Source organism: Salmo trutta, chromosome 4, assembly GCF_901001165.1.
Source record: "Salmo trutta chromosome 4, fSalTru1.1, whole genome shotgun sequence".
NCBI classification, from domain to species: domain Eukaryota; kingdom Metazoa; phylum Chordata; class Actinopteri; order Salmoniformes; family Salmonidae; genus Salmo; species Salmo trutta.
In genome coordinates, this window is record NC_042960.1 from 66310097 (window position 1) to 66327577 (window position 17481).

Below are 17481 nucleotides of genomic sequence, written 5' to 3' on the forward strand. Positions count from 1 at the left end.
GCACCCACTGACCAGGGAACCCACTGACCAGAGAACCCACTGACCACAGAACCCACTGACCAGAGAACCCACTGACCAGGGAACCCACTGACCAGGGTACCCACTGACCAGAGAACCCACTGACCAGAGAACCCACTGACCACAGAACCCACTGACCAGAGAACCCACTGACCAGAGAACCCACTGACCAGGGAACCCACTGACCAGGGAACCCACTGACCAGGGAACCCACTGACCAGAGAACCCACTGACCAGAGGACCCACTGACCAGGGAACCCACTGACCAGAGAACCCACTGACCAGAGAACCCACTGACCAGGAACCACTGACCAGGGAACCCACTGACCAGAGCACCCACTGACCAGAGAACCCACTGACCAGGGAACCCACTGACCAGAGTACCCACTGACCAGAGAACCCACTGACCAGAGAACCCACTGACCAGGGAACCCACTGACCAGAGTACCCACTGACCAGAGAACCCACTGACCAGAGAACCCACTGACCAGAGAACCCACTGACCAGGGCACCCACTGACCAGGGAACCCACTGACCAGAGAACCCACTGACCAGGGAACCCACTGACCAGAGAACCCAATGACCTGAGAACCCACTGACCAGGGAACCCACTGACCAGAGAACCCACTGACCAGAGAACCCACTGACCAGGGAACCCACTGATGGGAGGCGGCCATTCATATCGTCTTTGTTTTGTTTTGTTTTGTATTATTGTTTTATTAAAGTTAAAAAACAACAACAACAAAAAACAAACTATAAACTATAATAAATTCCTAGTAGTGTTTTAGTTAAGCTACAGAATACCTACTTGTATTTTTGTTTTAGCCTAAACTCATGTTACTCCCATCTCTCTAATCCTGATTTATTCAATCACAGTGGGAACTGAGAGAAGAGAGAAGACTTCTGAAAAGTACAGTTTAGTCACCCAGCAAAATAACTGTAGCTGGGCAGTCTGATTTAATACACTTGTTTCCCAGTACAGAAAAGAGAAGGAGATATCACTACAGAAGTCTGACTGTGACCAGCTTTGTGAATTTTTATGAGCGACTCTACAGCTGCTGAAAACATGTGGAACAGTGGATTACAGTGGAACAGTGGAGTACAGTGGGACAGTGGATAACAGTGGAACAGTGGGACAGTGGATAACAGTGGGACAGTGGATTACAGTGGAACAGTGGATTACAGTGGAACAGTGGATTACAGTGGAACAGTAGAACAGTGGATAACAGTGGAACAGTGGATAACAGTGGAACAGTGGATTACAGTGGATAACAGTGGAACAGTGGATTGCAGTGGAACAGTGGATTACAGTAGAACAGTGGATTACAGTGGAACAGTGGATTACAGTGGAACAGTGGATAACAGTGGAACAGTGGATAACAGTGGGACAGTGGATTATAGTGGAACAGTGGATTACAGTGGAACAGTGGATTACAGTGGAACAGCGGATAACAGTGGAACAGTGGATAACAGTTGAACAGTGGATTACAGTGGAACAGTGGATAACAGTGGAACAGTGGATTACAGTGGAACAGTGGATAACAGTGGAACAGTGGATTACAGTGGAACAGGGGAACAGGGGAACAGGGCAGTACAATGGATCAGTGGATTACAGTGGAACAGTGCACAACTGTGGAACAGTGGAGTACAGTGGAACAGTGGATTATAGTGGAACAGTGGATAACAGTGGAACAGTGGATTACAGTGGAACAGGGCAGTACAGTGGAACAGTGGAGTACAGTGGAACAGTGGATTACAGTGGAACAGGGCAGTACAGTGGAACAGTGGAGTACAGTGGAACAGTGGATTACAGTGGAACAGGGCAGTACAGTGGAACAGTGGAGTACAGTGGAACAGTGGATTATAGTAGAACAGTGGATAACAGTGGAACAGTGGATTACAGTGGAACAGGGCACTACAGTGGAACAGTGGATTATAGTGGAACAGGGCACTACAGTGGAACAGTGGATTACAGTAGAACAGGGCACTACAGTGGAACAGTGGATTACAGTGGAACAGTGCACGACTGTGGAACAGTGGATTACAGTGGATTACAATGGAACAGTGGAACAGTGGATTACAGTGGAACAGTGGATTACAGTGGAACAGTAGATAACAGTGGAACAGTGGATAACAGTGGAACAGTGCACTACAGTGGGACAGTGGATTACAGTGGAACAGTGGATTACAGTGGAACAGTGGATAACAGTGGAACAGTGGATAACAGTGGAACAGTGGATTACAGTGGAACAGTGGATAACAGTGGAACAGTGGATTACAGTGGAACAGTGGATTACAGTGGAACAGTGGATTACAGTGGAACAGGGCAGTACAGTGGAACAGCGGAACAAGGGAACAGGGCAGTACAATGGATCAGTGGATTACAGTGGAACAGTGCACAACTGTGGAACAGTGGAGTACAGTGGAACAGTGGATTATAGTGGAACAGTGGATAACAGTGGAACAGTGGATTACAGTGGAACAGTGGATAACAGTGGAACAGTGGATTACAGTGGAACAGGGCAGTACAGTGGAACAGTGGAGTACAGTGGAACAGTGGATTATAGTGGAACAGTGGATAACAGTGGAACAGTGGATTACAGTGGAACAGGGCACTACAGTGGAACAGTGGATTACAGTGGAACAGGGCACTACAGTGGAACAGTGGATTATAGTGGAACAGTGGATTACAGTGGAACAGGGCACTACAGTGGAACAGTGGATAACAGTGGAACAGTGCACGACTGTGGAACAGTGGATTACAGTGGAACAGTGGATTACAGTGGAACAGTAGATAACAGTGGAACAGCGGATTACAGTGGAACAGTGGATAACCGTGGAACAGTGGATTACAATGGAACAGTGCACTACAGTGGAACAGTGGAACAGTGGATTAAAGTAGAACAGTGGATTACAGTGGAACAGTGGATTAAAGTGGAACAGTGGAACAGTGGATTACAGTGGAACAGTGAACAACTGTGGAACAGTGGATTACAGTGGAACAGTGGATTACAGTGGATTACAATGGAACAGTGCACTACAGTGGAACAGTGGATTACAGTGGAACAGTGAATTACAGTGGAACAGTGGATTACAATGGAAGAGTGCACTACAGTGGAACAGTGGATTACAGTGGAACAGCTGATTACAATGGAACAGTGGAACACGGGATTACAGTGGAACAGTAGATAACAGCGGAACAGTGGATTACAATGGAACAGTGCACTACAGTGGAACAGTGGAACAGTGGATTAAAGTAGAACAGTGGATTACAGTGGAACAGTGGAACAGTGGATTACAATGGAACAGTGCACTACAGTGGAACAGTGGATTACAGTGGAACAGTGAATTACAGTGGAACAGTGGATTACAATGGAAGAGTGCACTACAGTGGAACAGTGGATTACAGTGGAACGGTGGATTACAGTGGAACAGAGCAACAGTGGATAACAGTGAAACAGTGGATAACAGTGGAACAGTGGAACACGGGATTACAGTCGAACAGTAGATAACAGTGGAACAGTGGATTACAATGGAACAGTGGAACAGTGGAACAGTGGATTACAATGGAACAGTGCACTATAGTGGAACAGCGGATTACAGTGGAACAGTAGATAACAGTGGAACAGTGGATTACAATGGAACAGTGCACTACAGTGGAACAGTGGATTAAAGTAGAACAGTGAATTACAGTGGAACAGTGGAACAGTGGATTACAATGGAACAGGGCAGTACAGTGGAACAGTGGAACAGTGGACTATAGTAGAACAGTGGATAACAGTGGAACAGTGGATTACAGTGGAACAGGGCACTACAGTGGAACAGTGGATTACAGTGGAACAGGGCACTACAGTGGAACAGTGGATTATAGTGGAACAGTGGATTACAGTGGAACAGGGCACTACAGTGGAACAGTGGATTACAGTAGAACAGGGCACTACAGTGGAACAGTGGATTACAGTGGAACAGTGCACGACTGTGGAACAGTGGATTACAGTGGATTACAATGGAACAGTGGAACAGTGGATTACAGTGGAACAGTAGATAACAGTGGAACAGTGGATAACAGTGGAACAGTGCACTACAGTGGGACAGTGGATTACAGTGGAACAGTGGATTACAGTGGAACAGTGGATAACAGTGGAACAGTGGATAACAGTGGAACAGTGGATTACAGTGGAACAGTGGATAACAGTGGAACAGTGGATTACAGTGGAACAGTGGATAACAGTGGATTACAGTGGAACAGTGGATTACAGTGGAACAGTGGATTACAGTGGAACAGGGCAGTACAGTGGAACAGTGGAACAGGGGAACAAGGCAGTACAATGGATCAGTGGATTACAGTGGAACAGTGGAGTACAGTGGAACAGTGGATTATAGTGGAACAGTGGATAACAGTGGAACAGTGGATTACAGTGGAACAGTGGATAACAGTGGAACAGTGGATTACAGTGGAACAGGGCACTACAGTGGAACAGTGGATTACAGTGGAACAGGGCACTACAGTGGAACAGTGGATTATAGTGGAACAGTGGATTACAGTGGAACAGGGCACTACAGTGGAACAGTGGATAACAGTGGAACAGTGCACGACTGTGGAACAGTGGATTACAGTGGATTACAATGGAACAGTGGAACAGTGGATTACAGTGGAACAGTGGATTACAGTGGAACAGTAGATAACAGTGGAACAGCGGATTACAGTGGAACAGTGGATAACCGTGGAACAGTGGATTACAATGGAACAGTGCACTACAGTGGATAACCGTGGAACAGTGGATTACAATGGAACAGTGCACTACAGTGGAACAGTGGAACAGTGGATTAAAGTAGAACAGTGGAACAGTGGAACAGTGGATTAAAGTGGAACAGTGGAACAGTGGATAACAGTGGATTACAGTGGAACAGTGAACAACTGTGGAACAGTGGATTACAGTGGAACAGTGGATTACAGTGGATTACAATGGAACAGTGCACTACAGTGGAACAGTGGATTACAGTGGAACAGTGGATTACAGTGGAACAGCTGATTACAATGGAACAGTGGAACACGGGATTACAGTGTAACAGTAGATAACAGCGGAAGAGTGGATTACAATGGAACAGTGCACTACAGTGGAACAGTGGAACAGTGGATTAAAGTGGAACAGTAGAACAGTGGAACACCGTGGATTACAATGGAACAGTGCACTACAGTGGAACAGTGGATTACAGTGGAACAGTGAATTACAGTGGAACAGTGGATTACAATGGAAGAGTGCACTACAGTGGAACGGTGGATTACAGTGGAACAGAGCAACAGTGGATAACAGTGAAACAGTGGATAACAGTGGAACAGTGGAACACGGGATTACAGTCGAACAGTGGATAACAGTGGAACAGTGGATTACAGTTGAACAGTAGATAACAGTGGAACAGTGGATTACAATGGAACAGTGCACTACAGTGGAACAGTGGAACAGTGGATTAAAGTAGAACAGTGAATTACAGTGGAACAGTGGAACAGTGGATTACAATGGAACAGTGCACTACAGTGGAACAGTGGAACAGTGGATTACAGTGGAACAGAGGAACAGTGGATAACAGTGGAACACGGGATTACAGTGGAACAGTAGATAACAGTGGAACAGGGCAGTACAGTGGAACAGTGGATTACAATGGATAACAGTGGAACAGCGGATAACAGTGGAAGAGCGGATAATAGTGGAACAGTGCAGTACGGTGGAACAGTGCAGTGCATTTGAACAATGGAACAGTGCAGTACAGTGGAACAGTGCAGTACAGTGGAACAGTGCAGTACAGTGGAACAGTGCAGTGCATTTGAACAGTGGAACAGTGCAGTACAGTGGAACAGTGCAGTACAGTGGAACAGTGCAGTGCATTGGAACAGTGGAACAGTGCAGTACAGTGGAACAGTGCAGTGCATTGGAACAGTGGAACAGTGCAGTACAGTGGAACAGTGCAGTACATTGGAACAGTGGAACAGTGCAGTACAGTGGAACAGTGCAGTGCATTTGAACAGTGGAACAGTGCAGTACAGTGGAACCGTGCAGTACAGTGGAACAGTGCAGTACAGTGGAACAGTGCAGTACAGTGGAACAGTGCAGAACAGTGGAACAGTGCAGTACAGTGGAACAGTGCAGTGCATTGGAACATTGGAACAGTGCAGTACAGTGGAACAGTGCAGTACATTGGAACAGTGGAACAGTGCAGTACAGTGGAACAGTGCAGTGCATTTGAACAGTGGAACAGTGCAGTACAGTGGAACCGTGCAGTACAGTGGAACAGTGCAGTACAGTGGAACAGTGCAGTACAGTGGAACAGTGCAGAACAGTGGAACAGTGCAGAACAGTGGAACAGTGCAGTACAGTGGAACAGTGCAGAACAGTGGAACAGTGCAGAACTGTGGAACAGTGCAGTACAGTGGAACAGTGCAGTACAGTGGAACAGTGAAACAGTGGAACAGTGCAGTACAGTGGACCAGTGCAGTACACTGGAACAGTGGAACAGTGCAGTACAGTGGAACAGTGGAACAGTGCAGTACAGTGGAACAGTGGAACAGCGCAGTACAGTGCAGCACAGTGGAACACTGCAGTACAGTGGAACAGTGCACTACAGTGGAACAGTGCAGTACAGCGGAACAGTGGAACAGTGCTGTACAATGGAACAGTGCAGAACAGTGGAACACTGCAGTACAGTGGAACAGTGCAGTAAAGTGGAACAGTGTAAGAGTGCAGTACAGTGGAACAGTGCACTACAATGGAACAGTGCAGTACAGTGGAACAGTGGAACAGTGCAGTACATTGAAACAGTGGAACAGTGCAGTACAGTGGAACAGTGGAACAGTGCTGTACAGTGGAACAGTGGAACACTGCAGTACAGTGGAACAGTGCTGTACAGTGGAACAGTGGAACACTGCAGTACAGTTGAACACTGCAGTACAGTGGAACAGTGCTGTACAGTGGAACAGTGGAACACTGCAGTACAGTGGAACAGTGCAGAACAGTGGAACAGTGCAGTACAGTGGAACAGTGCAGTGCAGTACAGTGGAACAGTGCAGTACAGTGGAACAGTGCAGAACAGTGGAACAGTGCAGTGCAGTACAGTGGAACAGTGCAGTACAGTGGAACAGTGCAGTACAGTGGAACAGTGAAACAGTGAAACAGTGCAGTACAGTGGACCAGTGCAGTACAGTGGACCAGTGGAACACTGCAGTACAGTGGAACAGTGCAGTACAGTGGAACAGTGCTGTACAATGGAACAGTGCAGTACAGTGAAACAGTGGAACAGTGCAGTGCATTTGAACAGTGGAATAGTGCAGGACAGTGGAACAGTGCAGTACAGTGGAACAGTGCAGTACAGTGGAACAGTGCAGTACAGTTGAACAGTGCAGTATAGTGCAGTACAGTGGAACAGTGCAGTGCATTGGAACAGTGGAACAGTGCAGTACAGTGGAACAGTGCTGTACAGTGGAACAGTGCAGTACAGTGGAACAGTGCAGTACAGTGGAACAGTGCAGAACAGTGGAACAGTGCAGTACAGTGGAACAGTGCAGTACAGTGGAACAGTGCAGAACAGTGGAACAGTGCAGTACAGTGGAACAGTGCAGAACAGTGGAACAGTGCAGTGCAGTGCAGTACAGTGGAACAGTGCAGTGCAGTACAGTGGAACAGTGCAGAACAGTGGAACAGTGCAGTGCAGTACAGTGGAACAGTGCAGTACATTGGAACAGTGGAACAGTGCAGCACATTGGAACAGTGGAACAGTGCAGTACAGTGGAACAGTGGAACAGTGCAGTACGGTGGAACAGTGCAGTGCATTTGAACAGTGGAACAGTGCAGTACAGTGGAACAGTGCAGTACAGTGGAACAGTGCAGTGCATTGGAACAGTGGAACAGTGCAGTACAGTGGAACAGTGCAGTATATTGGAACAGTGGAACAGTGCAGTACAGTGGAACCGTGCAGTACAGTGGAACAGTGCAGTACAGTGGAACAGTGCAGAACAGTGGAACAGTGCAGTACAGTGGAACAGTGCAGTGCAGTACAGTGGAACAGTGCAGTACAGTGGAACAGTGCAGTGCAGTACAGTGGAACAGTGCAGAACAGTGGAACAGTGCAGTGCAGTACAGTGGAACAGTGCAGTACAGTGGAACAGTGCAGTACAGTGGAACAGTGGAACAGTGGAACAGTGGAACAGTGCAGTGCAGTGCAGTGGAACAGTGGAACCCGACCCTTAAATCTGATTACTTTTCCAGAAATCCTGGTAGCAAGATTCTCGGATTCAACAGGACATAAGCAGGAAATCCGACCCTTGATTAATCCATGCAAGAAAGTGGCCCCAAGTGCACACTTCGGGAGAAAGGTGGAGAAATGGGACAGAGCCTTCAACATTTCAGACTAGAACAATTCAACTGCCGCTGGCATATTGTGCTCAGTGAACTACTGTGGAAAACAGCGATGCAAAACTTGAGCAGCACTAACTCTGCTACACCAAGACGTAGCTTCTCATGCCCAAAGTCTTCAGTCAGCCTCCAGTCAGCCTCACACAGAACACTCGTTGTTCCCCAGAGGACAGCTGATTACTAGGGGAAATACCACAAGGACACAGGCCTCTCGGGACTCTCTGATCAACATCAAGGATAGGAGAGGGGAATGTATAGGGACCGGCGTGACTCTGTCAACAGACATAACTCTCTGTTCAGAAAATACCACACAGCTAAGGAAGAGATGAGAGGTGTGGGCTATAGACTCAGATAGTGAAGGAGAGGAGAGGTGTGGGCTATAGGCTCAGATAGTGAAGGAGGGGAGAGATGTGGGCTATAGGCTCAGATAGAGTTGTGGGCTATAGGCTCAGATAGTGAAGGAGATGAGTTGTGGGCTATAGACTCAGATAGAGTTGTGGGCTATAGGCTCAGATAGAGATGTGGGCTATAGACTCAGATAGAGATGTGGGCTATAGACTCAGATAGAGATGTGGGCTATAGGCTCAGATAGAGATGTGGGCTATAGGCTCAGATAGAGATGTGGGCTATAGACTCAGATAGAGTTGTGGGCTATAGGCTCAGATAGAGATGTGGGCTATAGACTCAGATAGAGATGTGGGCTATAGACTCAGATAGAGATGTGGGCTATAGACTCAGATAGAGATGTGGGCTATAGACTCAGATAGAGTTGTGGGCTATAGGCTCAGATAGAGATGTGGGCTATAGACTCAGATAGAGATGTGGGCTATAGACTCAGATAGAGATGTGGGCTATAGACTCAGATAGAGATGTGGGCTATAGGCTCAGATAGAGATGTGGGCTATAGGCTCAGATAGAGATGTGGGCTATAGACTCAGATAGAGATGTGGGCTATAGACTCAGATAGAGATGTGGGGTATAGACTCAGATAGAGATGTGGGCTATAGGCTCAGATAGAGATGTGGGCTATAGACTCAGATAGAGATGTGGGCTATAGACTCAGATAGTGAAAGAGAGGAGAGTTGTGGGCTATAGGCTCAGATAGTGAAGGAGAGGAGAGATGTGGGCTATAGACTAACAATGGAAAATATAATTTATTTAATACATGCAGAATTATCTACAAGGTAGTGATCCAATAACTCAAAGGTTTTGATAGTAAGTCCAATTCCCCTTTAGGTTAGCTAATACACAGGGCTTAAAGGCCTACATGTGGTGTATGTATCCTCGTGGCTATCTCCAGGTTATCTCTAAAGTACCAAGTTCACAATCAGTTACAGACACAATTTCAACTATAATGAGATATAAAATGATAAATGTATTTTGAAGTGCCCAAGATGCCATGTCACTGACCCCTTATCTCTAGGTTGTTAAGGGAGTCTACAGGAAACAGTATCCTACTATTCTATGACTTAGCTCAACCTAATGGCCCCCTATTACCTGTATAGTCCACGACCTTTGACCAAAGTAGTTCACTTGTTTGAGACAAGTCACAGTCTTGTCAAATAACTTTGTTCTATAAGACGCAGCCAAGTTTGCTTTGCTTTCCTGTGACAGGAAACTTCACCCTGACCTATTCTACCAACTAGAGCAGCTAACAAGCTGTGCTCACACTACAGATGCAACTTCCTGCTGCCTGCAGGAGGGGCTGGTACTTAGCATACACCAGACCCGACGCACGCACGCTAATGATGCGCAGGTCAACTGTTTGTTCACCTGCACCCACCCGCAATTGCTAATAACCCATCCACAAACGCACGATTATAAGTGATAAAGTGACAATGTGAGGCCTGCACATGACTCAAACTCACAAATATAGAACTATCCTTTATTTATTTGTATTATTATTTTTGTACTTTTTATCCCCTTTTCTTCCCAATTGGTAGTTACAGTCTTGTCCCATCGTTGCTACTCTTGTACGGACTCGAAGGCGAAGGTCGAGAGCCGTGCGTCCTCCGAAACACGACCCTGCCAAGCCACACTGCTTCTTGACACACTGCTCGCTTAACCCGGTAAGCCAGCCGCACCAATGAAACACCGTACAACTGGCGACCAAAGTCAGCGTGCATGCGCCCGGCCCGCTACAAGGAGTGGCTGGAGCGCGATGGGACTAGGCCAAACCTCTTTTGACAGGCCTGTTTAGATAGGCCTATGTTTCTGATTATAATATCCAACATTTTGGTGGGCTTTTTGTTGGTCAACTTGTCTATTAGATACATGCAGCTTCTGTTCTGTCATATCCTACTTGTTGCCCTAGTAGACTAAATAAACCCTTGCTCACCACAATAATGTCATAAATCAGGGCTGCCCAACCCTGTTCCTGGAGAGATACCCTCCTGTAGGTTTTAACTCCAACCCTGTTCCTGGAGAGATACCCTCCTGTAGGTTTAAACTCCAACCCTGTTCCTGGAGAGATACCCTCCTGTAGGTTTTCACTCCTTCCCTGTTCCTGGAGAGATACCCTCCTGTAGGTTTTAACTCCAACCCTGTTCCTGGAGAGCTACCCTCCTGTAGGTTTTAACTCCAACCCTGTTCCTGGAGAGATACCCTCCTGTAGGTTTAAACTCCAACCCTGTTCCTGGAGAGATACCCTCCTGTAGGTTTTAACTCCAACTCTGTTCCTGGAGAGATACCCTCCTGTAGGTTTTAACTCCAACCCTGTTCCTGGAGAGATACCCTCCTGTAGGTTTTAACTCCAACCCTGTTCCTGGAGAGATACCCTCCTGTAGGTTTTAACTCCATCCCCAGTTGTAACTAACCTGATTCAGCTTTTCAACCAGCTAATTATTAGAATCAGGTGTGCTAGATGAGGGATGGAGTTAAAATCTACAGGAGGGTATCTCTCCAGGAACAGGGTTGGAGTTAAAACCTACAGGAGGGTATCTCTCCAGGAACAGGGAAGGAGTGAAAACCTACAGGACGGTATCTCTCCAGGAACAGAGTTGGACAGCCCTGTCATAAATGATAGCATGAATGATTCAATCTTAGTCGACATCTGTAAAGTTCTCTTTCATCTCTGCTTCTCTTGCATCGAGTTTAGGGACCGGGGAGAAAATGCAATATTTCTCCACTCTTGTTCCCAAGTAAGAATTTACATTTAGGGTAGCATTTTACTGCAAGAAATGCTTAATTCTGCAGGAGTTAATGTTATATTAGACTATGTGAGAGGCTATAGACCTACAGTCAGTGTCCAGAGTTCAGTCAGAGGCTATGTCAGAGGTTATAGACCTACAGTCAGTGTCCAGAGTTCAGTCAGAGGCTATGTCAGAGGCTATAGACCTACAGTCAGTGTCCAGAGTTCAGTCAGAGGCTATGTCAGAGGTTATAGACCTACAGTCAGTGTCCAGAGTTCAGTCAGGCTACTATTCCATTTAACCCATCCGAACTGTTCAGGTCCCTTGATGCGCCATTTTTGAAGTCCCGCCTTGTGACTGTCAAATTTCTATAGCGCCTCACAATAATCACACATCATAAACCTGCTATCATCCTCTTTTACCACTCTGGTCCTCTCTTCTATACCATTAGACTACTGTTCTGGTCCTCTCTTCTATAATATTAGACTACTGTTCTGGTCCTCTCTTCTAGAACAGACTACTGTTCTGGTCCTCTCTTCTAGAACAGACTACTGTTCTGGTCCTCTCTTCTAGAACAGACTACTGTTCTGGTCCTCTCTTCTATAATATTAGACTACTGTTCTGGATGTCCCTTCTATATACTTTCAACTCTCCATTTCACAGATTTCCTCTTATTGAATTAAACTCTGACATTGTCCTTTTTTGCCTCAGTGGATCCATGTTAACTTTTTCTGCCCAAGTTCCCAAAAGTATTTTGGCATGTGGTGTGTATTTGGCAAGCTTACAGCTAAGCCCTAAAGCTTAGGTTTACAGTAGGTTAGGCACTAATGCCAGATAAAACCTCCATGTAACCTATACTGTAGATACAGTGAGTCAACACAAGCATCACTAACACACACACACGCGCACACACACACACACACACACACACACACACAGAGAGAGAGATAGACCTACTAAACTTTGAACCAAATGTGATCTATGTCTGCGATAAATCAGTTTATGTTTTAAGGCCAGGCACCACACCCTCATAGAGTAATTTTTTCCCCTTTAAATTACATCACAATCAACTTTTACCAGTTGTATGTAGACACAAACATCATACTTTATTGTATTACAATTTTCCTGAAATATCTTATTATAATATGCAAATGATGCAATATCTAATTAAATATGCACATATTTGCATATTGCGCAAATACATTTTTGTGGACACTGGATGAAGTAGCAGGCAGAGTATTTCTTCCAGCTCAGAGAAAGAGGAGGGGTACTGACTAACAGCATGACCATGTTAAGCCTTTAAAGGAATTCTCGACAAGTCCGGGTCTGACCATGAGGCAGCCTGGGCAGTGTGTTAAAGGGGAGGTCTGAAAACCGACAGTTTACTCGCCGGACAAAAAACTGAGTTAAAATTGATTAAAATGTTAATGATGGTAGTATGATAAACTGAAGAACAATATACATTTTCATCAAGTATTTTACATTTTTATGTTTACTTATTGAAAATACCAATATTTAATGGACCAAAAGAGCAACAAAATATCAAAATTGTTAGGTAGATGTAAATATTTATTATCAGCCTGTGGTGCCTGGCCTTAAAACTGGCCTTGTTGTGTTGTTGGAAAACAAAGACACCGTGTCAGTGTTATCTGTCCATTTGCAATTTTATGATGCTCTTCTTCTTTAATCTCTTCTTCCCTATCCTAATCTCCATCACCATGGTGATATACCACATAGACTGTAAAAAGAGAAACATGAACCTTGTCCAACACCATCAACAACGCACTCTTCATTGAGTCATTGGCTCATAGGGAAGTAGTCAAAAGTAATGCGCTATATAGGGAATAGGGTGCCATGGCCCCTGGACAAAAGTAGTGCATTACATAGGGAATAGGGTGCCATGGCCCCTGGACAAAAGTAGTGCACTATATAGGGAATAGGGTGCCATGGCCCCTGGACAAAAGTAGTGCACTACATAGGGAATAGGGTGCCATGGCCCCTGGACAAAAGTAGTGCATTACATAGGGAATAGGGTGCCATGGCCCCTGGACAAAAGTAGTGCACTATATAGGGAATAGGGTGCCATGGCCCCTGGACAAAAGTAGTGCATTACATAGGGAATAGGGTGCCATGGCCCCTGGACAAAAGTAGTGCACTATATAGGGAATAGGGTGCCATGGCCCCTGGACAAAAGTAGTGCACTACATAGGGAATAGGGTGCCATGGCCCCTGGACAAAAGTAGTGCACTACATAGGGAAAAGGGTGCCATAGTGGTTAGAGCGTTGGACTAGCAACCGAAAGGTTGTAAGATCGAATCCCCGAGCTGACGAGGTAAAAATCTGTCGTTCTGCCCCTGAACAAGGCAGTTAACCCACTGTTCCTAGGCCGTCATTAAAAACAAGAATGTGTTCTTAACTGACTTGCCTAGTTAAATAAAGGTAAAATAAAACATGTAAAAATAGGCTCTGGTCTAAAGTAGTGCACTATATAGGGAATAGGGTGCTGTTTAGGGTCTAACATGAGCTATTCTCACTCACATCTCAGGTTTAAGTACCATAGACGTCTCTCTCTGTTATAACGTCTACATTATAAACTGGGTGGTTTGAGCGCCTGAATGCTGATTGGCTGACAGCCGTGGTATATCAGACCGTATACTACTGTTATGGCAAAACATTTATTTGTACTCTTTGTACTAATTATGTTGGTAACCAGTTTATAATAGCAATAACGCACCTCAGGGGTTTGTGGTATACGGCCAATATACCCCGGCTAAGGGCTGTATACAGGCACTCCGCATTGCGGCGTGCGTTAGAACAACATTTAGCTGGGGTATACTGGCCATATTCCAAACCTCTGAGGCGCCTTATTGCTTAAGTAACTACTGTACTAGGGTTCAGGTTAGGTTTAAGTATCAAAGACTTCTCTCTGTTATTACTTCTACAGTAAGTATTGAACTAAAGAACATGGTGACAGAATGCTGTGGATTGGGGTACATTCAAAGTAATCCATCTCATCTTATATACAGTATTACCATGCTTTGCTGACAAGGTTATGCTCAGCAGCTGTAGGGAACGTTTACTTGTAGCCTGTCTATATGAAACTCTATTCTGTATTCTGAAGCAAGTGAGAATATTTCTTCCAGATCAGAGAGAGAGGGGGGTTCCCCACTAACAACATGACCAAGTTAAGCCTAAAAAGGAATGCTCGACAAATCCGGGTCGACCATGAGGCAGGCTCGGTAGTGTGTTAAAGGGGAGGTCAGAAAACCAACACTTTACTCTCCGGACAAAAACTGATTTAACAATGACTATGCTGATAATACACAGTAAAACGGTGACCAGTGGTAAAACATCAAGTCCTGGATAGATTGAATAACACCATTATTATGACACTTTATCGATGTCCATGTTCCTGTATGGTAATGTAATTACTGTATTTTAAGAAATCTTTAAGAGGTTGCTGATATTTTAAACCGTATCAATTTGAGTAGTCTGCTGATCTGCTGTAAATTAACTTCTAAAATAATAGCTTTATTCAATAAAACGGTAGATTGTTGGGGTCTGGGACAAGTTAATTTTGTACATGACAAAGTGTGTATTAGGCCTAGCTCATGTTTACGGTCCCTTCGGTTGAGTTGGTCTGCATAGAATACAATTAAATGCGTAACTGTTAGGCATAGAAGCAACAATATGATTGTATAAACTACAAATCAATCTACATCTCATACCTAACGACAAATAACCTACTAAGTTAATTTGATTATCATAAAGCTGTAAACAAGCAAGCAAGCAAGAGCATGGAATATCAACCAGTTCAATGCGGCGCTGTCTACCTAACTAGTCTGACACAAGTAAACCGAACAATTTACCATCACATAGGGAGTTCCGGCTCATCTCAATCAAAGTTTCATCTCTAGTCTTTCCCGTTAGTCGACTCCTGCCACTCATCTTGCCGAGCCCTTTGCGGAACGACCGTCGGCCCGGTAAAAACAAGGAGGATCGAGTATCTTTTGAGTCAGGACTCCAAGCCCACGCCTTAGGCTCCGGACTCACTTTGAGCGGTAACTGTACTACTGCTTGCTACCTTCTCAAGATGAATCTTGAAACAGCGCTCAAGAGACACCACCAAGCCCCAAAGTCCCCTGACAAAAAATATCGTCATTAAAGGGAGGGGCTTGAATGCAAAACTCTGTCCGCACTGAGCTGGTTACGTTCAACCGTTACAGAGAGTGTAACAAATGATTGGCCTACTTTATAAAATCATCCTACAAAGTGATTCAAAGGACAAGATCATCAAATATTTCTTACTTCTTTAATGTGGCAAAAAAAAGTGCCTTTATAGGACAGCTTTGTCATTTAATTTTAGTGGAACTGAATTGGCATTTAGTTATTCTATTATAATCTCGTTGCGCGGTATATTCTGCAACAGGGTAAACAACTCTGAAATAGCGGAACAAGGATGACGACAAAAAGTGCAAAAGGCCTTTAAGTGCCGAACGGTTTATTCAGAAGTGCCGGAGGGCATGATGTCCAGTATGTAGGTTTAAGTGGATACAAGCCAAAAACACAACAAATACATGGGAAAAATACTACAAATACATGGGGAAAACACTACAAATACATGGGAAAAACACTACAAATACATGGGAAAAACACAACAAATACATGGGAAAAACACTACAAATACATGGGGAAAACACAAAAAATACATGAGAAAAACACTACAAATACATGGGAAAAACACAACAAATACATGGTAAAAACACAACAAATACATGCACACTAACCGAAAAGGATCAGTGGTGTAAAGTACTTAAGTAAAAATACTTTAAAGTAGTACTTAAGTCGTTTTTTGGGGTATCTGTACTTAACTTAACTATTTATATATTTTTTACAACTTTTACTTTTACTTCCCTACATTCCTAAAAAAAAGAATTAACTTTTTACTCCATACATTTTCCCTCACACCCCAAAAGTATTTGTTACATTTTGAATGCTTAGCAGGACAGGACAATTGTCCAATTCACACACTTATAAGAGAACATCCCTGGGCATCCCTACTGCCAAAAGCCTCTGATCTGGCAGACTCACTAAACACACATGCTTTCTTTGTCAATGATGTCTGAGTGTTGGAGTGTGCCCCTGGTAAACTCCAACAAGAAAATGGTGCAGTCTGGAATTTGAAATTATTTACACTTTTACTTTTGAAACTTAAGTATATTTTACAAATTACATTTACTTTTGATGCTTCAGTGTATTTAAACCCAAATACTTTTAGACTTTTACTCAAGTAGTATTTTACTGGGTGACTTTCACTTTTACTTGAGTAATTTTCTATTAAAGTATCTTTACTTTTACTCAATTATGACAATTGAGTACTTTTTCCACCACTTAAAAGGCTTAACATATATATATATATATATATATATACAGTTGAAGTCGGAAGGTTACATACACTTAGGTTGAAGTCATTAAAACTCGTTTTTCAGCCACTCCACAAATTTCTTGTTAACAAACTATAGTTTTGGCAAGTCGTTTAGGACATCTACTTTGTGCATGACACAAGTAATTTTTCCAACAATTGTTTACAGACAGATCATTTCACTTATAACTCACTGTATCACAATTCCAGTGGGTCAGAGGTTTACATACACAAAGTTGACTGTGCCTTTAAACAGCGTGGAAAATTCCAGAAAATGATGTCATGGCTTTAGAAGCCTCTGATAGACTAATTGACATCATTTGAGTCAATTGGAGGTGTACCTGTGGATGTATTTCAAGGCCTACCTTCAAACTCACTGCCTCTTTGCTTGACATCATGGGAAAATCAAAAGAAATCAGCCAAGACCTAAGAAAAACAATTGTTGACCTCCACAGGTCTGGTTCATCCTTGGGAGCAATTTCCAAACGCCTGAAGGTACCACGTT

At 44.3% G+C, this 17481-nt stretch overlaps 1 protein-coding gene across 3 annotated transcripts in view; it reads right to left on the reverse strand.

Annotated features, from left to right (window-relative positions):
- The window catches only part of ano5a (anoctamin 5a), an 80665-nt gene extending 64963 nt beyond the window's left edge, over nt 1–15702 (reverse strand). The window contains exon 1 of one of the 3 annotated variants that reach the window (XM_029751859.1): nt 15424–15702. In XM_029751859.1, coding sequence (XP_029607719.1) covers nt 15424–15502 — 79 coding nt within the window. In that variant the 5' untranslated portion in view covers nt 15503–15702. The remainder of the gene's footprint in view (nt 1–15423) is intronic. The other 2 variants (XM_029751860.1, XM_029751861.1) reach the window with 2 other exon arrangements.
- Between the last annotated feature and the right edge of the window lie 1779 nt (nt 15703–17481).